Source organism: Muscardinus avellanarius, assembly GCF_963383645.1.
Source record: "Muscardinus avellanarius genome assembly, chromosome: 1".
Classification (NCBI taxonomy): Eukaryota; Metazoa; Chordata; class Mammalia; order Rodentia; family Gliridae; genus Muscardinus; species Muscardinus avellanarius.
This window is the reverse complement of record NC_137786.1, coordinates 7,462,552-7,481,251: the sequence shown is the minus strand read 5'-3', so window position 1 is coordinate 7,481,251 and position 18,700 is coordinate 7,462,552. Positions and strand designations below refer to the sequence as shown.

The 18,700-nt window shown below is 43.3% G+C and overlaps 1 protein-coding gene across 1 annotated transcript in view; it reads left to right on the top strand.

Annotated features, from left to right (window-relative positions):
- SEMA5A (semaphorin 5A) overlaps positions 1-18,700 on the top strand; it is a gene marked incomplete at both ends in the record, with an annotated part of 321,241 nt that overhangs the window by 261,201 nt on the left and 41,340 nt on the right. The window contains one exon of the mRNA XM_080696129.1: positions 3,728-3,875. Coding sequence (XP_080552255.1) covers positions 3,728-3,875 — 148 coding nt within the window. The remainder of the gene's footprint in view (positions 1-3,727; positions 3,876-18,700) is intronic.

The following is an 18,700-nucleotide window of genomic DNA, read 5'->3' as shown; positions in this document are numbered from 1 at the left end:
ACCAGTGAGAAACTCCTTCTAAAGGGGTTCTGGCCAACACAGATTGAATGAAGGAGCTAGCATGGACCCAACCAGAATGGGAAACAGTTTATAACATAAAGAAATACAAAAAGAAACAGGTTGCGATTTTGGGAATCTAGCCTACATTGGATCGAGAAGAACCAATCCTTTCAGAGACTAGGTGTATGGGGAAAATGGATAATTTATGGAGAAGCAATGCTGCGTCATTATTTATCTTTTAAATGCAAGATAAGAAAGAGAAGTCATGTGCAAAATTAAGATCTTAATTTTTAATGCATCATGAAGCGCATCTGTGATTCCCGAAGCTCTAAGATATTAACAGAGACAATAAAATTCTCAGAACATTTAGCTCATTATTTGGTAAACCTGGCAGCATCTTGAGGTTTAGAGAAACAGGGAGCCAACTGCTGCTCACTGTGTAGATGTTTTTCTGTAACTTAGCAAAAAACCTTAAGCAGTCCAAGATGCCACGGTTGCTGTTCACCCATCCTCATAGTTCTTGTGTAGTTTAATAGGAAGGGCTCGACCCAGGAGTGTGAGTTAGTTGGGGTGAGGATGAAGAGGGGTTTAAAAGAAAACTACTTTCTCACAATTGCAGAGAATTCAGACACAGGGACTTGGGGAAAAGGAGCTCTGCCTTTGAGCAGCCTCTTCCAGATCAAATCCCAGACACAAAGGCAAGAAGTAGCAATTTCTACTTCTCCCTGACTTCTCTGGTAGAGGTCTTGAAATTTCAGAGGGTGACACCTCAAGCGATGTCTTACATGGGCCATTTCACAGGAATACAGTAGAGCAAGCTAGAGGAAAACAGGGGAGGCCAAGCTGTTGACAACCTTACGGTGCAGCCCGGGAGATAATTTATTAACACTGACTGAAAATCCCAGGCTGCAGGCACAGGTTCCCCTGCAGCCAATTTTTAACTATAATAACAGGCTGAGTTTTTTCAGAGGTGGCCCGCTGGAGGCAAATATGAAAAAGTATTTTTACGCTGTGATTTATTTTGCTCTTGGGATGTGGTAGCTCAGTTGCTATGCCTTTTATTAAAAATCAAGAATTTTATAAGCATTTTAGCCAGACTTTCCTTTGTCCTCCCTGATATTTTTTTTCTCTATGTATGGTTTTGTGTGCCTGTGTTGAAATTGAAATTAGGGATAAGGAGTCTTAAGAAGTCCATGCCTTTTAAATATCTGTCAATCTGCTAAGAAATGGTTCTAGTCATATGCACATGGGTATTTCAGATTAAACAAGGAATATTCTGATAGTCTGAACAGACTTTCTCACAACCTGTTCTCAGAACCACTGGCAATTTCCTCTTGGACTCTTTGAAGCCCCAACACGCACGTCACTATTTGCTTAGCATAACTCTACAGGTTTGCAGACTTCCCAAGATGAGGTTCTTTTAGGCTATTGGATCCTTGCATTTATCTCAGTTCTTCTACCAGGAGGGAATACTCTCCAAATTAAGAGGCTCCTCCCCTTCCCCTAAGACACATAAGCAGATCCAAGAGTCCTGTCTCTGAGAGCTGGGCACCACGAGACTAAGCTACTAACTTAAGAAAGAGACCTCACACTTCCATTAGCTTAGACATTGAGAAGATGAGGAGTGCCAACCATTCAGGTCATTGGCTGCTCCTATGAAGGGAAGTCTGGAGAAGCTACACTGTTTGCCTGAATAGTTTCTGATTCTTTAAAAGGTCCTTCAGACACAGCATAGCTAATGTCTCTCCCTGGAAGAAATAGTTGCCCTTCCTCCACCTGAGAGGCCAGCTTTGAACTCTATTGTCTATTGTTGCATGTGTTCACACGGTTACTTGTTTCATGTTACAGCTGTACCAGGCTCCATCTGTGTCCCTTGCTTCCGCTCTTTCCACAGTTTTGTATTGGGTAGCTTAGGATGCCCTCATTTGAAGCGTCTCAGTGTATTCCGCTCATTAATATTTGCTCTGTCAGCTCTTCCTGCCTGTGGCTTCCCCTGTCTTTGGAGGACCGGGTCTCATATTGAAACTCAGCGAGCTCCTCTGACCTCAGAGGCCCCGGACCACCAGCAGGATGAGGTTCCCAAGCCCTGGAAGATGAACGATCAGGCTAACTCTGAAGATGTCCTATTGTCTATGAAATTTCATGAGACCTGTGTGATTCCTTAGTGAAAACGCTCAAGTTCTTTCCCTTCATTGGGGGAAGCAGAAGCGTCCCACTCCTTCTCACCTCTTGCTTCTCCTTGCCACCATTGCTACTTTTCATTGTCTTCCAAAACACCAGCAGGCACTCGGTGTGCCTCTTGCTGGTGACAGTTTTCAGCTAACTCTTATTCCCACATCTCGTGCTCTACTGAAGCCCTCACGTTCTCCAGGAAGGCTTCTAGTTTGATGGAAAGACGGTTGCATCTCGCAGCATTCTCAGTCAAGAAGCTTTCCTCCCCAGGTTCCCTTCCAAGGTCGCCAGCTGCCATTTGACCAAACCTTCCACTACAGACCCATTTCCTTTGGCGTGTGTGGAGTGCAGCATCGCTGCGCATTAAACCATACAGTGCCAACGTGTGTTAAGAGGATGCTTCCTGCCCCGCATGCTGTGAGCTCGTGTCCATTTCCTGTGTCATCTGAGGCTGTGGACATCTGGCATCAGGCTGCGCTCTGTGAGTCTCTTCACACAGTGCACGAGGGAGTGAGCTGCAGTGAATAATGACGATGACCAAGTGACTGTCTTCAGCCAGTAGCAGATCTGAACCTCTGCTCCTGGTTCTTAAGGCAGATGGCTTGGTGAGAGAGATAGAGGTAGGGGAAGGTCTTGCCTTCCAATCTTCTCTAGCAGCTAACTTTGGGATCAGTGGTTGGATTATGAACTTAAGTCATCTTTTAATTCACCAAAAAGTCTCACTAAATTTGCCTGTTTTCAGCATAGCTTCATCTCTGTGCACTTGAGGTTGTTTCCTGTTTGCTTGTTTTCCTCACTCCATTGCATTTGTGTTGCAGTCGGGAAGCGTGGCTCATCCTAGAGCTAAAGGAGGTTTGGGTTACTGGCTAAAAATTGGCAAAAGGGATGTGTGTGCATAGAAATCTAGGAATTCATCACTGCAACTAGGACTAGTATTTGTAAACTTGTATACTAATTCATTTTAATAGCCCATGGTCTTTCTACTAAAGTCACCTGAGATCATTCTAGATTCAAAAAATAAATTTCAAAATACTGTAGCCTAAGCAGTCAAAGTCACAGGTCTTCATGCCTAACTCACACTTTCACTAACCCTGATGAGACTGTGGGGCTCATTCGATTCAAGAATGAGGGATGAATTCTAAATAAAGCTATGCTGACTCTGTGTTCATAACCTGCTTTATCTTTCGATGTTGCTGTTTAGAAGATAAATGCCCTACCTAGCTATTTTCTATATGCTCTTAATTTTGGGTGTCTATTTGAAGGGTTTTGTTTTGTCTTATTTCTCCTTTAATTGGCTGCACAGGAAGAGCCATCCCGCCTTGTGAGTTTAGCATTTTCTTCATAGCCCTCCGTGCATCCCATTGTCTGTGTGCACACCGCATGGCTGGCGTCACACCTGCCTCCTGTACCGTGCCACCTCTCCGAGTACAATCAGCCCCTCCTCGCAGAGCATGCCCATGTGGTCAACATCTGGCGCAGGGATGGAGAGAGGAAAGGTCAGCGGCCTTGCATGGCTCTAAACAGCTTCCTTTTCCTTTTGCTTTCCTTGTTGCAGGTACTGCAATGAGCATTTGCTGTGCCCACCACACATGTTCTGGACAGGCTGGGGTCCTTGGGAACGGTGCACAGCCCAGTGCGGGGGCGGCATTCAAGCTCGACGCAGGACCTGTGAGAACGGGCCTGACTGCGCAGGCTGCAGCGTGGTGAGTAGCCTCCTCCTGGGGCCCAGCTTACAGCCCAGGGCTGGGTACCCAGATGTGACACCTGCTAAGTGGTCTTCATACAGCAGGTTCTCTGTACACACTGAATGCTCTGCACACATTTGACATGTTTTAAGTATTCCTTGTTCTATGCATACATAGTAGGTTCTCTGCACACTTTTGATAACACTCCCAACACTCAATGCTGTGCACACAGTAGATGTTTTACAAACCCTTGTTACTCTGCAGCAACGAAATCCACTGTAACCCCTCCATGTCCCAATAGAGGGCATTGGGTTCTGTAGGCACTGGGTTCCTTCACACACCAGGTCTTTTGCCAACTTTGACTCTTAGCCGACACTCTATCTTCTACAAATACGAAGTGTTCTATAAACACAGCATGTCCAGGAACCACATGTTCCATACACATTAAATGCTGTGAGTCATGCAGATTTCTCCAGTTAATGACAATGTTTGAAGGAAGGAAATATTGGAAATTAGAGTATTTGACTTAAGTATTCACACATGGGATAGATAAACTGCCGCAGGCATGTTTTTTTGTCCTGGGCTAGGGCAAAAATCCCACACTCAACTGTGATCACTTCTGATCTGTTTGGGAAGAACTTGTCTCACATCGATGTGCACAGTGCAGGGAGAGCCGGCACCCCGGGGACAGAGACACAGTGCAGCAGTGCAGTCACCCTCAGGGCAACTTGGTGGCAGTTCAGAGGAAATAAAGGGCAATGTGTGTGCTTTCTATTTTTGTTTTTTTGTTTTTGCTTTGTTTGGTTTTTGCCTTAGTGGCTTATAATTCCTTCAGCATTTTAATGTCCAATAAAATTCTGCTGGAGCAAACTCTTCTCAAAAGGTCAGGTTTTGTTCCTCCTGCTTTTTCTCTGTGGTCCACTGAGCCCTGAGTCCTGATGGTTGCCTTCCCTGGTCTGGCCCCAGTGTGGACCAGAGACAGTGGTGGAGAGTGTTTAGTGGACAAGATGCTTGTACAGATGTTTGGCACAGATTGTTTGGTAGGAAGACCCCGTGTGGCATCCCTTCCCACCAGCCTTTCTAGCAGGTCCTCCTGACTCTTCCATCCCTTGGTTTGTGAGGAGGAGCAGTATCTCTGTGCTTCTATAACTCTCTGCTTCTGTGAGATATAAAATCCACACATCCGTTATAGTGCTAGGGACTTCAGAGCGAGGAAGAGGGCTATGAGTGCTGGGTCAGAGCCTACAGCAGACCCAAGAAAGCATTTTTTTTTATTGGGATTTGCAATTTGATTTCTTCCCTCTTTGCTCTGGCAAAGATATTACAGTAGCTCTAATTGAATCTATTACTGCTTCTAGAAACAGTTCTTCCCAGATGGGCCTGAATTAGCTGTAGACCATAAAAACCTTAGTGTACGTATACGTGAGAAGATAAAAATCTGGCATAACAAGTAGATAGAGCAATTGATGGATGGATATTTTTGCTGAAATTTAAACCTTGAAAGCTAAATTTATGGACACTTGCATGTTCATGGGACATTTGAATAGGGAACCTTTATCCTTTGCTGAACAATCTCATCTGTGCCTACTGTCTTGGTGTCTGAATGTGGGATTTGGACTTCTACATAAATGTCTGTCTGACCTGCAAGAGAACACAGGGATGGACAGTTGGACTTGGTCTTGCACCTTAGAATCTCAATATTTCTGCAGTCTTAAGACTTCAAAAAACTGCACACCCTTTCACTTTCTTATTGCAAACTGAGTTCAAAACTTGAATTAAAAAGCAAACTGGTGATGGGAAAGTGGTATTGAGGGAAGAGCACTGGATACCTCTTAAGAACCTTCTGTGATGTGCGTGCATGTGATAGCACATGATTATAAAGATAAGAACTGAAGGCCAGCAAAAGCGTCAGTGTTTTGGTTGCTTTATGTGTGATAGTATGGTTTACAAAACACATGTAACCTCTCGGCTTCCAAATCCAGAAAAATGTAACTCAAAATTCCCTCAGAGGACAAGAGATGTATAAGAGTAGAGCTGAGGACAGTGTCAAATACAGCAAAACATTATTTAAAAAGAGAAACAGACGTGTAATTGCCAACACAATACTAATAACATATTTTTTACCAAATAATACAGCATAAAATATGTGACCAAAAACTATGACTTAAGTTCTAAACAGAGAATATAGGACAGATTTTTATTTCCTGGATACAAAAGAACCAGAAGAGTTCAGAAGGCCCAGAGTGGGCAAGAAGAAAGATATTACAAGACAGGCGTGGTAATAAACCCACTTACAATCCCAGTACTTGGGAGGTTGAGACAGGAGGATTGAGGTTCTCAGCCAGCCTCAGCAACTTTGTGAGGCCCTCTATAACTTAGTGGGACCCTGTTTCAAAATAAAAAATAAAATATGGCTAGTGGTATAGTGCAGAGGTAGAATTTTCCTAACTTCAATCCTTAGTAACACAAAAAAGAAGACATTACAATCACTCCACACTCTTAAAAGAGATTGTGTGAAGATTATTCAGAGCTCATATAACAGATTCAAAGGAGTTTGTGTCCAATTATAGCTCCGTGGATAAATTTATCTGGCAAGTGGAAGGTTAAATAGGTCGTGATGCATAAAAATAATGACAGTGAAACATGCCCCTCATTTCTGTGGAGCACACTGGGCTTGCAAATGCTCTGGGGAATGTCATCTCGTGGCTTCTGGCTTTCCAAACAAGAAATTTGAAACCCATAGAAAGCCAGTTAGATCTCTGATTCCTGTGGCTAGAAGAACATCATCCCTGTTCAGGTCTTTTTGTCCTTATGGTTCTGAAGAGATCCAGGGTTCCATGCCCCCTTCAACAAATACAGAGGCCAGAGCAGTGTGATAAATGGGCGAGCATTCGAATCCCACGTCCATGACATTACACCCACTAAAAATCCTGATTAGCCGCATTTTGCATTTATCTCCAGTATAATATTTTTTTTTAATCTACGGTACTGGAGATAGAACCAAGGGGCATCTAACTCTGAACAACATCCCCAGCCCTATTTTTATTCTTTATTTTGAACAGGGTCTCACTGAGTTGCAAGGGGCCTCACTAAGAAGCTGAGGCTGCCTGCAAACCATGATCCTCCTGTCTCAGCCTCCCAAATGCTGGGATTACAAGCAAGAGCCACCGCGCCCTGCTTTCTCCAGTATAATATAATTCTAAAAAAGTTTCCGTTGAAGTTGTCTCAGGCCAGTAATGTATTAGCTGGTTCAATTGGAAGAAACCTTGCTGGACAAACATTTAGGTCTATCATATGATTCTCTATCATATCCATAATGGATAATGACCATAATCCTCATCTGTCATTATAGTTCTACCTGCTAGGTATTATTTATTTATTTATTTTTTTTTTTACTTATTTATTTATTTTGATGGTACTGGGGTTCCTGGAAGCCCTTCTACCTCCGGGCTACACTCCCAGACCTATTTTATATATTTTTTTAAATTTGGAAACAGGGTCTCTTAAGCCAGTGCAGCTGACTATGAACCTGCACGATCCTCCTGTCTCTGCCTCCCAAGCGTGGGGATTACAAGCGTGCACCACCACGCTCGGCTGCTAGGTATTATTTAAAGGACATCTTGAGAAGATAGAATTCATTCTAATAGTCTAGTGATATGGCATTACTAATCTTATAAACTTGGCACAAAGAAACAAGATGGCCTAGTGCACAGCATGTGTCTGGAATCAACGCAAGGGATCAGTTCTGAGATGCTACACGTTTCCACAGTACACACTGGGACTTCATCGGACAAGGCCTGGCCACAGACAAGTGATGACAGGCTTTTCAAAGCCAGGGTCTAGTGTTTGGGATTCAGTACTGCCAGGGCCTTCCCTCTTTGCAGGCCCCACGGCAGCGTGACAATTGTCCAGCCATGAGATAACCCTGGGTGCTTCATAGGGAGCCTGGTGACACTTCATTTTCTGCCAGGCATTTTTCTTCAGCCTAGTGATTCTCCACAGTGTGGTCCTGTCCTCCCCTTGGACGCAAGAAAGAAGAGCTACCCAGGGTCCCTGGAATGTCCCTTAACCAGAGTCACTGGAAGTCAGGCTCCATTCTTCTCTAGAGACTTGTCAGGGTGCGAAATTGGAGCTGTAGGCCGAGGAGGAGGGGGCAGCAGCAAAGAAAGGAGCAGAGCTGTGTTCACCAAGGGACTCCTTGCCCAGAAGCCACCTGGCCAAGGACAGGCTGATGTGTGACAGCAAAAGCTTCCCATGATTTCAGCTGCTTTGGGTCAAACTCAGTTTACCTGCTTTCTCCTTCCCTCTCTTTATGGAAGCTGATCTTCAAGTGGCACTGAATAAGTGGTATGAAGAGTCAACGTTTCTCCTCAACAATCACTGTATCTGATGGAGGTGATCTAAAAGCTTTCATATGATGGGTTACCATCAGTGCTAAACAGATGACCTTGGCCTTCCTGAGGAAGGTCACAGGGAGATGGTGCCACTGTACTGTGATTGGAAAATGTCTTGGCTTGCATTTGCGAATGTTCTTCTCCAAGGGAAATGATTGATTTTTCCTTGCTGAAACTTGAGATTACATCTTCATAAGCCTGGGAGGGAAAATGTTGCTTTCTTTTGTTATGAAATAGCTCAGTGAAGAGCTTGAAAATATGAAAGATTGTCTGGGTGAAACTGCCACATTTTGTTAGAAGAGGCTGGAGAATTCTGAAAAAAAAAATAGTTAATTTCAGTACACAAAATTGAGTGGTATGGCGGATGGTCGTGAAAATAGAAGTTTTGTAAAATTTAGCATTCAAAGTTTGGCAATCAGGTTTAAGAATGATGCATGACACAGATGGAGAGCAAAGAAAAATGATGTATTATAGGAATTAATCCATCAAAAGTCTGCCTCTAGGACATACAAATAATCATCCACAATCGCTGGAAATTGCAATTGGTATAGAGATCTGGAATATTTTACAAAAATGTTTTATTTATTGAGTTGGAAAGGCCTGTTGCACAGATTTCTTTGGCTTTACAAAAGAACTGTTTTTTTTTTCCTTCTGCTTACAATAACTCAAATACAGTGAATGCAAAATTGACTGAAAGGAGATGTTTTCATGGAAAACAGTCTTGTGCTAGAAAGTGACTAAAGTCACATGCATTTTTTTCTTTATAATTACCAATCAATTCCATGAAAAAGATTCTCTGATAACTAATCTTAAAAAACCTAAAATTTACTTACAGAAATACAATAGTATTTCCACTGAATGGCCATGAATTTACAAATATTTAATAGTAAGTACACTATTAAAGTGTACTTATACATGGTGTGCATGGACCAAGTCAATTTTTTTTTATTTAAAGCCATAACAAACACAGCGCTCAGCCAAAGGAAACCTACATCTCTCTTTTTTCAAAGTCTGATTTCAAATATAAAAAATGAGTAATTAAGTGTGCTTTCTGCACTTAAACTCTTAGCATAAACACCTTTAAAAACAATCAGAAGATTCTCTCTAAATGTGTCCTCAGCCTTTGTTTATATCCCTGCTGACGGTTTGGGGCCAAGTACAGATGACCCTTCTAGAACACTCATTGGGCTCTTTAGTTCATTAAAGTCCTCTGCAAATTGGTCTTTTGCTTTGGGTCAAGTTCTGTAGCTTACCATGTCTACTTCTGTTTGTGCCAGGCACTTGTCACTGAAATTAAGAGCTTGTTCTCGGAGTAGTGCTTTTTGTTGTGGTTGCTGTTTTGTTTTCTTTAGTTTGATTCTTTTCTATTGTTGTTTGGTATATGAGGAGTTGAACACAGGGGAATTCTACCCCTGAGCTCCACCCCTAGCCCTTCATTTTTTGTTTTGAGACAGGGACTTGCTAGATTGCTTTGAGTCTTGCTATGTTGCTTAGGGTGTCCTCCAACTTGCTCTCCTCCCAACTCAGCCCCCCAAGTCCTAGGATTGCAGGTGTGTGCCAACCGCCCAGCCAGAGTGGCATTTTTGTTCACATGTTTTAAAAGACATGCAGATGCCCAGGCAGCTTAGCCTCTGCATGAGAGATGCTGGTGTCATCCCTCTGGCCTGCAGTGGAGGGCTTCTTGCCCTGGTGCACAGGCAGCTGCAGCAGGGCTAGGATCTGGCCTGCGTGTGCAGTGAAATACAGCTTGGGCCAGTCCCTCCTCTGCCACTTTTTAATAGCCAAGTTTCAGTGCCACATGTCACTGTACACACTGGTGCCTGGTCCCCACCCTAGGTTCATGTCTCCTAGCAGCCTGGATTGTGACTAAATGGAAGAGCATACCCCACCCCACTGCCCCAATCTGAGACTCTAAGGTGATAGTAACTCGGCTTCATCATGTACAGAAATGAGGCCGAGAAACAGGGCTGTGTCCCTTGTGGGCTTCAGGGTGCAGAGGCCAGCACATTGCCGCAGGAGACCTGTTCCTGAAACCCTTTCTAAAATCAGGTGATTAACAACCAAGCAAAACCTGCAGAGCCATTCGCCAGTCCACAGACTTCTGTGATCACGTTAGTCACCGTGCCACGTGTCCTGGTTCCTTGCTGGCTTGGTCAGATCAAGAGACCAGCACATCTCAAGGTCTTAACCGATGCTGCCTGACCTCACACATCTCCTGAGAAGCCGCGCACCTCCACTTGGTGTTGATCTTCACCCCATCACTCATTTAACTAATAGGAAGCCTTTGCCCTGTGATAGGCTCTGAACCTACCAAAGTAAGAAGTATAGTCTCTGCTTAAAACCTAGAAGAAGCCAGACTCAGTAGCACACACCTGTAATCCCAATACTTGGGAGGCTGAGACAGGAAGATCACAGGTTTGAGGCTAGCCTTGGCAATTTAGTGAGACCTTCATCAACTTGGTAAGACTCTCTTTCAAAATAAAAAAAAATACAATAAAATAAATGAAAAAGGGCTAGTAGTATAGCTCAGAGGTAGAATTTCCTGGGTTCAATCCCTGGCACCATAAAATAAAAAACAAACAGACAAGAACTGAAGAGCAGCCACTCTCTTAAAAGGCTCCAACCAACATTTTGTGTGTTGGTTCTGTTGTACATAGTACATTTTGGGTACTGATTTTCAATTACCAAGAACGGAGTGTACCTTAAAAATAGCTCCCATATGTGCAAGTTTAACCGGAGGATTTTAAAAATAGCTCCCATATGTGCAAGTTTAACCGGAGGATTTTAAAATTAATTTTGATCACTTGACTCGTGTTTTTCGGTTTGGCTCCCGGCAATGGGTTCTTCCTTCTGTAAAGTAACATAAACGTTTAATTGTATCAACAACGTGTTTTAATTTGTGTTTTACTTAAGATTTGCGTCTTCCCATGTTTGATCATTTCATCTGAGTGCCTCCAGTGTGTTATTGAACATGTATAATTTTGGTCATTGAAATAATTCACATACACAATAATTTTCAAAGCAACTTATAATTAACTAAAAAAAAGCAACAGATGTTGGAGCATGGAAAAAAAAAAGGATTTTACAACACTGAATATTTTGCCCAGATATTGTGGTTTCTTTCTTCCAAAGTGCTTCATTTTAATAATCCCAAAACTTTCTAATGTCTGTCTGGAACCTAGCTCCAAACACCTGTATTGGAGTGCAAGACAGAAAACAAACAGGTACTGCTATATTCAGGTTACAAATACATAAAGCATTAAATAAGCAGGGATGTGTGTGTGTGTGCATGTGTGTACAGATGCAAGCTTCTCCCCACACTTACCACTCTCACTTTAGTCACAACTTCTATTTTTATCACAATTTATTTGCCTTAGTGCATGCTCCTTAGCCTGGAAAGCCTGAATCTCAGGTTAAGGCTTCTTCAAAATGTGTTATAGCTCCTTCAACTTAGTCTTGTTCCGAGAAGGAACGTTCCCTCCCGCTGGTATTAGGTGAGCTAAGTTGTTTTTAAACTTTCTAACACCAGAAAGTAGCATCTTGAGATATCAACACCAAGAACGCAATACTCAGTATTGTTTCCTCAACACCCAGTAAAATATATGATATTGAATAGGCAAACCTAATTCCACTGAATCGGGAAGACGGGGTGAAGCTGGGCAAGTCTTGCCCGCATGCTGTTGAGTGAGGTTGCTGGGGCTCGTGGGTCGTATTTTTCTGCTCTTGGCCCCTCCTGGCAGCCTCTCGCAGTGCAAGTGGACCTCCCTCTACTTCACGTTGAATTCTCCTTGCCGTGATACTGGCCTATGCACATTCCATTTCTTGTTTGTACCCTTAAACGATTTCAAATTCTTTCTAATTAACTTCACAAGGCTGCTCCACACAATGCAGATTTAGCCCTGAAAACCAGGATGCTTGCAGCAATAGTGGACGGGATTCATTAAAATTGGTTTTGATAAATAGATCACACTGGGTGGTGACCTTCCACGACCTTTTCAGGCCCCCATAGGCAAAACTTGATTACACAGAGCATTTTACAGTGGCCCCAATTCCAATATTTGAGTTCCTCCTTACAAATAAAATCTTAACCTGGCCCTGAGCTCTATCAGAGCATCGCTGTCTTCCTGTGTCCCTGGTTTCCCCTGGTGTACTTCATGCACGTCAGCACGCGAGCCCGGCTTGGTTCCTTCCAGCAGACAAGTGTGCGGCATCTGTGAGTTCAAGCCATGGCTCTGGTGTGGGTTGATGCGAAAAAATTTGAATGAGACCCTGTCCTAAATTCCAATAAGCCCTCAACTAATAGAAAGAGAGAATTCCAAGGACCAAACCATAGAGATGCTGGTAGAAATTCCTGAGATGGGTGTAGGCTCCAGCTGCTGCACATTGGGAAGAGCCAAGCCAGCAATGATGAGTCCCTGGGCATCGGACGCACTCCTCTGGAGAAGTGCCCTGTCACCATCTGCTGGGAGGTGGCGACTGAACCTTCATAAGTCTTGCTCCTGGGCAGTGGTGTTGCCCAGACATTTGTTTTCCCTGGGGTTGGCAAGGGCTCTGCAGCCTCCCAGGGAGAATAGGCAGATGGCTTGCCTCTGTGCTTGAGGGCTACAGGGTGCCACTGTGTGTCCGCTAAGGAGCCCTCCAGGAGTGTACTACAGAACAGCCATTTCCTGCTGTCTCCAGTGGTTTGATGTGTTTACCCTAGGGCTGAGACTCAGGAATGGGCCTTTTTTGCCAGCATTTAACAAATTTGTTCTTAAACTGGAAATATAAGTACTTTGGACCCCTGGGGATTGCTATTAAATTGTGTAATTCACAATTCTTAGGGACGTCAAGGGAACTGAATTGCCTGTGCCATCCTGACAGGGTCTGGACAGTATTGTCCTGCAGCGCGCAAGGGATGCGACCCTCCCAGGCCTCCTCCTGCCCTCAGAGGGTCCCCTCCATCCTTCTCAGCTCCCTTGGAGCACGTCATCCTTAGGTGTGCTCTGGGTTCACCGAGCAGCCAGAAGAAGCTGGGCAAACAAACCCTCCTTCATCCTCATAGAGATTATCAATCTGTAAATTTCTGGCAATTGATTGTACATGTGACGTGATTTTTTTAAAAAAATAACTCAGGGATAGTATATTTTCTTATCTAAGCAAATTGTTCCTTGTTTTTAGCATGATTGAGAACTTTCCCTTCTGTTGCGTGACACTGCTGTTTGAGTAGGAGGGTCCTGAGTAAGCATGACTCTCAGTGTCCTGCAAACATACTGGGTTTTCTCTTCCATATGGAAAGGGAATTGACTTAACATCCAGGATAAGTACTTATGGTTAAGAAAAAAAGGAAAAAAGGAAAAAAAAAAAGATAAGCTTTCCACCCAAGGATTTACAACAGGAATAATATTACAGAAGGAAGTTTTACAAGCCTGGCTCTTTGCCAGCGTTTTATTTACCTCTCACTGGAGGACAGGCATTTACTTTGTACAGTTCTAAACCATAAATCATGTCCTCACAACTGTATTGGGGTCGAGTCCCTGGTGAGCTTGAAGTTCGAGGAAGCTGGATAAGGCCAGGCCTTCTTGTGTTCTTCTCCACTGGAGCATGGGCGATCGGTGGTGGAGAATTTCCTGAGACTGAGCTAGCTTCCCAGCTACAGGCAGGGTCGCTTCCACTGACCTCTGTATCCACAGAGCTTCTCAGGATGGGGCACAAAGCTGCCGCTTAGTGAAGAGTTCCTTAGGCATTGCATGACAAACAATGAGAGAGAATTGCTAACTTGTTTGGGGTCAGCAGCACAGATGAAATGGTCTCTCAGGCAGTGCTGATATTTGTGAGGTCGCATGCAGAAAAGAGTCCTTTCCACCTGTATCTCCCTCATTTAAATTTGGGGGTGTGTTTTCTCATGGCCACCCTCTGGGACAAGGGGAAAGGCATTAGAGGAGGTTAAAGAGCGAGTCGTGCTAACTCATGGTGATGACACTGAACAGTAGACACAGAGGGAAATTGTTTTGAAGCATGGACTCTGGACACGCGTGGGCATCAGATTCCCCCATGTGAGTCCGTCTAGTGGTTGGTTTGCTCGTTAAGTGGCCTGAGATATAGAAAGACATGGGACCATGCCGGACGTGGTGGCGCACGCTTGTAATCCCCACGCTTGGGAAGCGGAGACAGGAGGATCGCGCAGGTTCGAAGCCAGCCGTGCGCGCTGGCTTAGGAGACCCTGTTTCTAAATAAAAATATAAAAATAGGTCTGGGAGTGTAGCCCAGAGGTAGAAGGGCTTCCAGGAACCCCAGTACCACCAAAAAAAAAAAAAGAAGAAAGACATGGGACCAAGGAATGGTGCGAATCTGTAGGGTGGCTCTTCCGTAGAGTCTCTGCACCGTGGGCAGTGGGCTACACACAGCCGGCCTATCTGGGCAGCCGCGTGTTCTTGCAAAATGCATCGCGCCCCTCTCTTTGGGTTTGGCAGCCCACTCCAGTGCTCTTGGCTGAAAAGTTATGCTGACCAAATACCCACCCTCTTCCATACCTCTACAAAAATACTTTTGTGCAGTGCACAAACCATACTCTCTTATACAAGACAAATTCATCCGGCTCTAAATAAACACGTGTCCATGTATTTATTTACATGTCACTCATGTGAGTCTATTCATATTCACACCATGTTTGTGAAAGCCAACTGGGGAAAACTGTAAATAAAATATTTTGTGTTAATAAGAACAAGCAGAAAATAGTGTGACTGTTTTTTCAATAAGTACAGAATCAACGTTTGATACTATTGAGCACTCATGCATGATAGGTTTAAAAATCAACAGATTAAATGGACCACCTTTAACTTTATAAAGGATATCTATCAAAATATTCTAGCAAATGTCATCATACTTGGCTGGGCGTGTTGGGGCACACTTGTAATCTCGGCATTTGATAGTCTAAGACAGGAGGATATGAGTTCGTGGACAGCCTCAGCCACTTAGTGAGGTCCTTTACAACTCCATGAGACTCTGTTTAGAAATAAAGAATAAAAAATAAGCTAGGTGTGGTGGCGCATGTTTGTAATCCCAGTACTCAGGAGGCTGAAACCAGAGGATCATGGATCACAGACAGCCTCAGCCATTTAGCGAGGGTCTCCACAACTTATTGTGACCCTGTTTCAAAATAAAGAATACAAAATAGCGCCTGGGGTGTAGATCGAAGGTAAAATGCCCCTGGGCCCCCCCCCAATATTGCAATAAATAAATAAGTCATAATACTTTGTGATGAGCTATTAGAAGCCTTCCCATGAAAGTCCAGAAAAGGCCAGAAATTTCTACCATCACAGTAAGTGTTCAGTGTTGTAATAGAGATCACACCCAGTTACCTGAAAAATAAAGAAATGAGTGTTGAAATCATCCAGGTGCAGGGTGTACACCTGTAATCTCAGTACCTAGGAGCCTGAGACAGGAGGATTGCGTGTTGAAGGCCAGGATCTGGAACTTAGCAAGATTCTCAGCAACTCAGAGAGACCCTGCTTCACAGTGAGGAATAAAGGGGCTGAAGGTGTAGCTCAGAGGTAGAATGCCCCTGGGTTCAATTTTAAAAAGTAATCAAGGAAGAACTGATGCATCCAGTGTCCTCCAGCTCTCTTGCCTGCATCTCAAGATCAGACCAGTCGTTGCATTTCCCGTGGCCCATAGAGCCCCTAGAGGTGGGAGTTGGTAGAAAGTTCCCAACTGGATACTGGATAAGCTCCTGGACTCCTTTCCACTTGAACCCTAAAAGCCTAATCTTGTGTGTGTGTGTGTGTGTGTGTGTGGTACTAGGGATGGAACCCAGGTGCATTTTACTTTTAAGCTATACCCCCAGCCCTATTTTTTTTATTATTATTCTTTAGTTTGAAACAGGGTCTCACTGAGTTTCAAAGGACCTCACTAAGTAGCAGAGACTGTCCATGAACCACAATTCTCCTGTCTCAGCCTCCCAAATGCTGGGATTACAAGCATTCACCACCATGCCCGGATCAAACCCAATATTTATTTTTATTTTTGAAGAGTTATTGAGTATTCAAGATTCTGGACACCACTGGGGAGAAGCTGTCACATATCACTGGCATGCTTGACTGAGGAAGTACCATCAGGCCTGCAGCCTGCCAGGCACCTGTGGTGCCAGAAACAGCGAGAATGTAGTGCTAAGCCAGAAACAGGAATGAGAAATGGGTTGGAGCTGGGTTCACAGAGCCGTGTATCTGTGAGGGAGAGCCAGGTACAGACAACTCCCTAGAATTGCATCCTTCCTCAGGTTCAGAGGACACAGCGGTGCACGGAGGAGAAAGTAATGTGTTTGGGGGTAAATTTAGGAAAGTAAGATATTACAGAGAAGGTGGCAGCCTTGGCACAAACACAGAGGCCTGCAGTCTCAGAATACAGTCATGAGTCCTTAAGACAGTGTTACATGGATAGTGGACGAACTCAGGGGGTGGAGTACAGTAGAGGATGCCCTTGATCAGATGTTTCCAGAGACCTTGGAAGCTAAGCACATTGGGCTTTACCTTGATGGCAATATGGAGCCATAGAAGTGCAATTAATAATTTATCCATTGTTCTTTAAAATTGACACCATGACCTTTGGCTCAAAAAATTTTGCACTAAGGCCTGTTCGTCTATTATTGTTATTATAACGATGGGAAATAACATATTTCAGCTTCCTACTCTTGATGTCATCTGTATCTATCCAAATAAAATCCTTTTTGATCAAAACTCATATTCCCCTACCCTGACACTGTATAATACCCTCTTTCAGTATGGATTAGAAAATTTTGTTGTGCAATTGCCGGAGTCGGCCAACAAAAGTACAGGTTCCAAAGAGAGGTGTGATGATGAAGAATTAAACTCTTAAGAATTTGATTCCAAGAATTTTTTATTTATTCTAACATGGGGGTGGCCTGCCAGCCTACTATCTCTACTGGCCAACCCTTGCTTCTGGGTCAATATCTCTCCTGGGCCGACTACTGGCCGACCTACTGGCCGACGCCTACTTCTGGGTCAATATCATCATCTCTCTCCTTTCTCTTTCTGACTACTACTATTGGGGTGTTTATACAGATACAGGTCAGACAATATCCTCATGCTATCACCACTGGGATACAATACAGACCAATCCAAAGCACATATATTACAGGTGGGTTAATCAATACCCTCGTGCCATTACCACATGATCTTCTCTCAGACTTTTTACTTTGAACCTTCTATAACCCCAAACTTTATTGACTCTGGGCGAAGGACAGTCAGCTGAGTCAGAAATATTCTTTTAGGGGAAAACCTTAATGGCTTCCCACATGTAATAAAGCCAAATGACCTAAAATCCTGATAAATATTCTAAAATTTTGTTTTATAATAGAGTTTTGGGTTTTTTTGTAACAGTACAAGGGAAACCTTAGATATCAACAGCCACTCTGACATCACGTATTTTTAAAGTCCATAGACATATACTTGTAGAACAATTAAGCCCTTCAGAGATACTTTAGCATATTTGGAACGTGTTTTTGTGGCCACCCTATAGAATTTGTTGTTTAAATTAATAGAGAGTGAAACAAAAACATAGTCAGTATTATCTCTTAAATTTTTCAATGTTTTCTAGAAAAGAAAAATATATCAAAAAGTTATTCACAAAGCCAAATCTTAAGAATTTCATGAGGGGCATTTTCTGTTAGCCTGCAGGTGACTTTGAATAAGAAACACTTTTACATTTTCAAAGAACAGGAGATTTGTAGCTACATTTGCTGGTTTAGATACTCTTATATGTGAACTTTCAAATGAGTGACCTCCATTACAAGTTTTTATGTTTTAATATATAAAAGTGTGTGCATGCACAGCAAAGATAAGGAAAAAGAGCTTGTGCAGCTAAAAATAAGGGATGTGTGTACAGCAAGAATTAGGATAAATATCTGTCACTTAAAATATGGATTGGGAAGCAGTTTATCTACTTTGTTATTTAATCACCATTTTATATTTCAAGAAGGTACAGCAGAATAATTTCAAAATCACATTTAAACTGATAAAAAAAATCCATAAGGTGGAATGCTCTTTAAACATTAATTTAGAAGGGTATTTATCTTATAGGAAACTTCAAGATTAATAAAGCATTTCATATCATGGCCACATGTTAAGCAATTTAAAGTCTAGAAATGGTTAGCATGCACGTCTGGCTTGAGCATCTTGAGTGTTTTAGTTGCACTGCTGTCTGAATGCACGTGAGAACAGCCACAGCAGGGGCAGGAGGTAGGCAGAGGAAGCAGGTGAGTGGCAGGGACTTCGTGGGCCCACAACCTAGAGCGGGAACTCAGGGGATGTCCTTGCATCTGGCTGTGTCTGTTTGTCGACTTTGAATCCCGCTCTAGTAACCTTAATCATCTATAGCCCAGAGTATCACACAGGTGGAAAAAGAGGAGAAACCAAAAGAAGAGGTCACACAGAGAGCAGCAGAGCTGTTGCC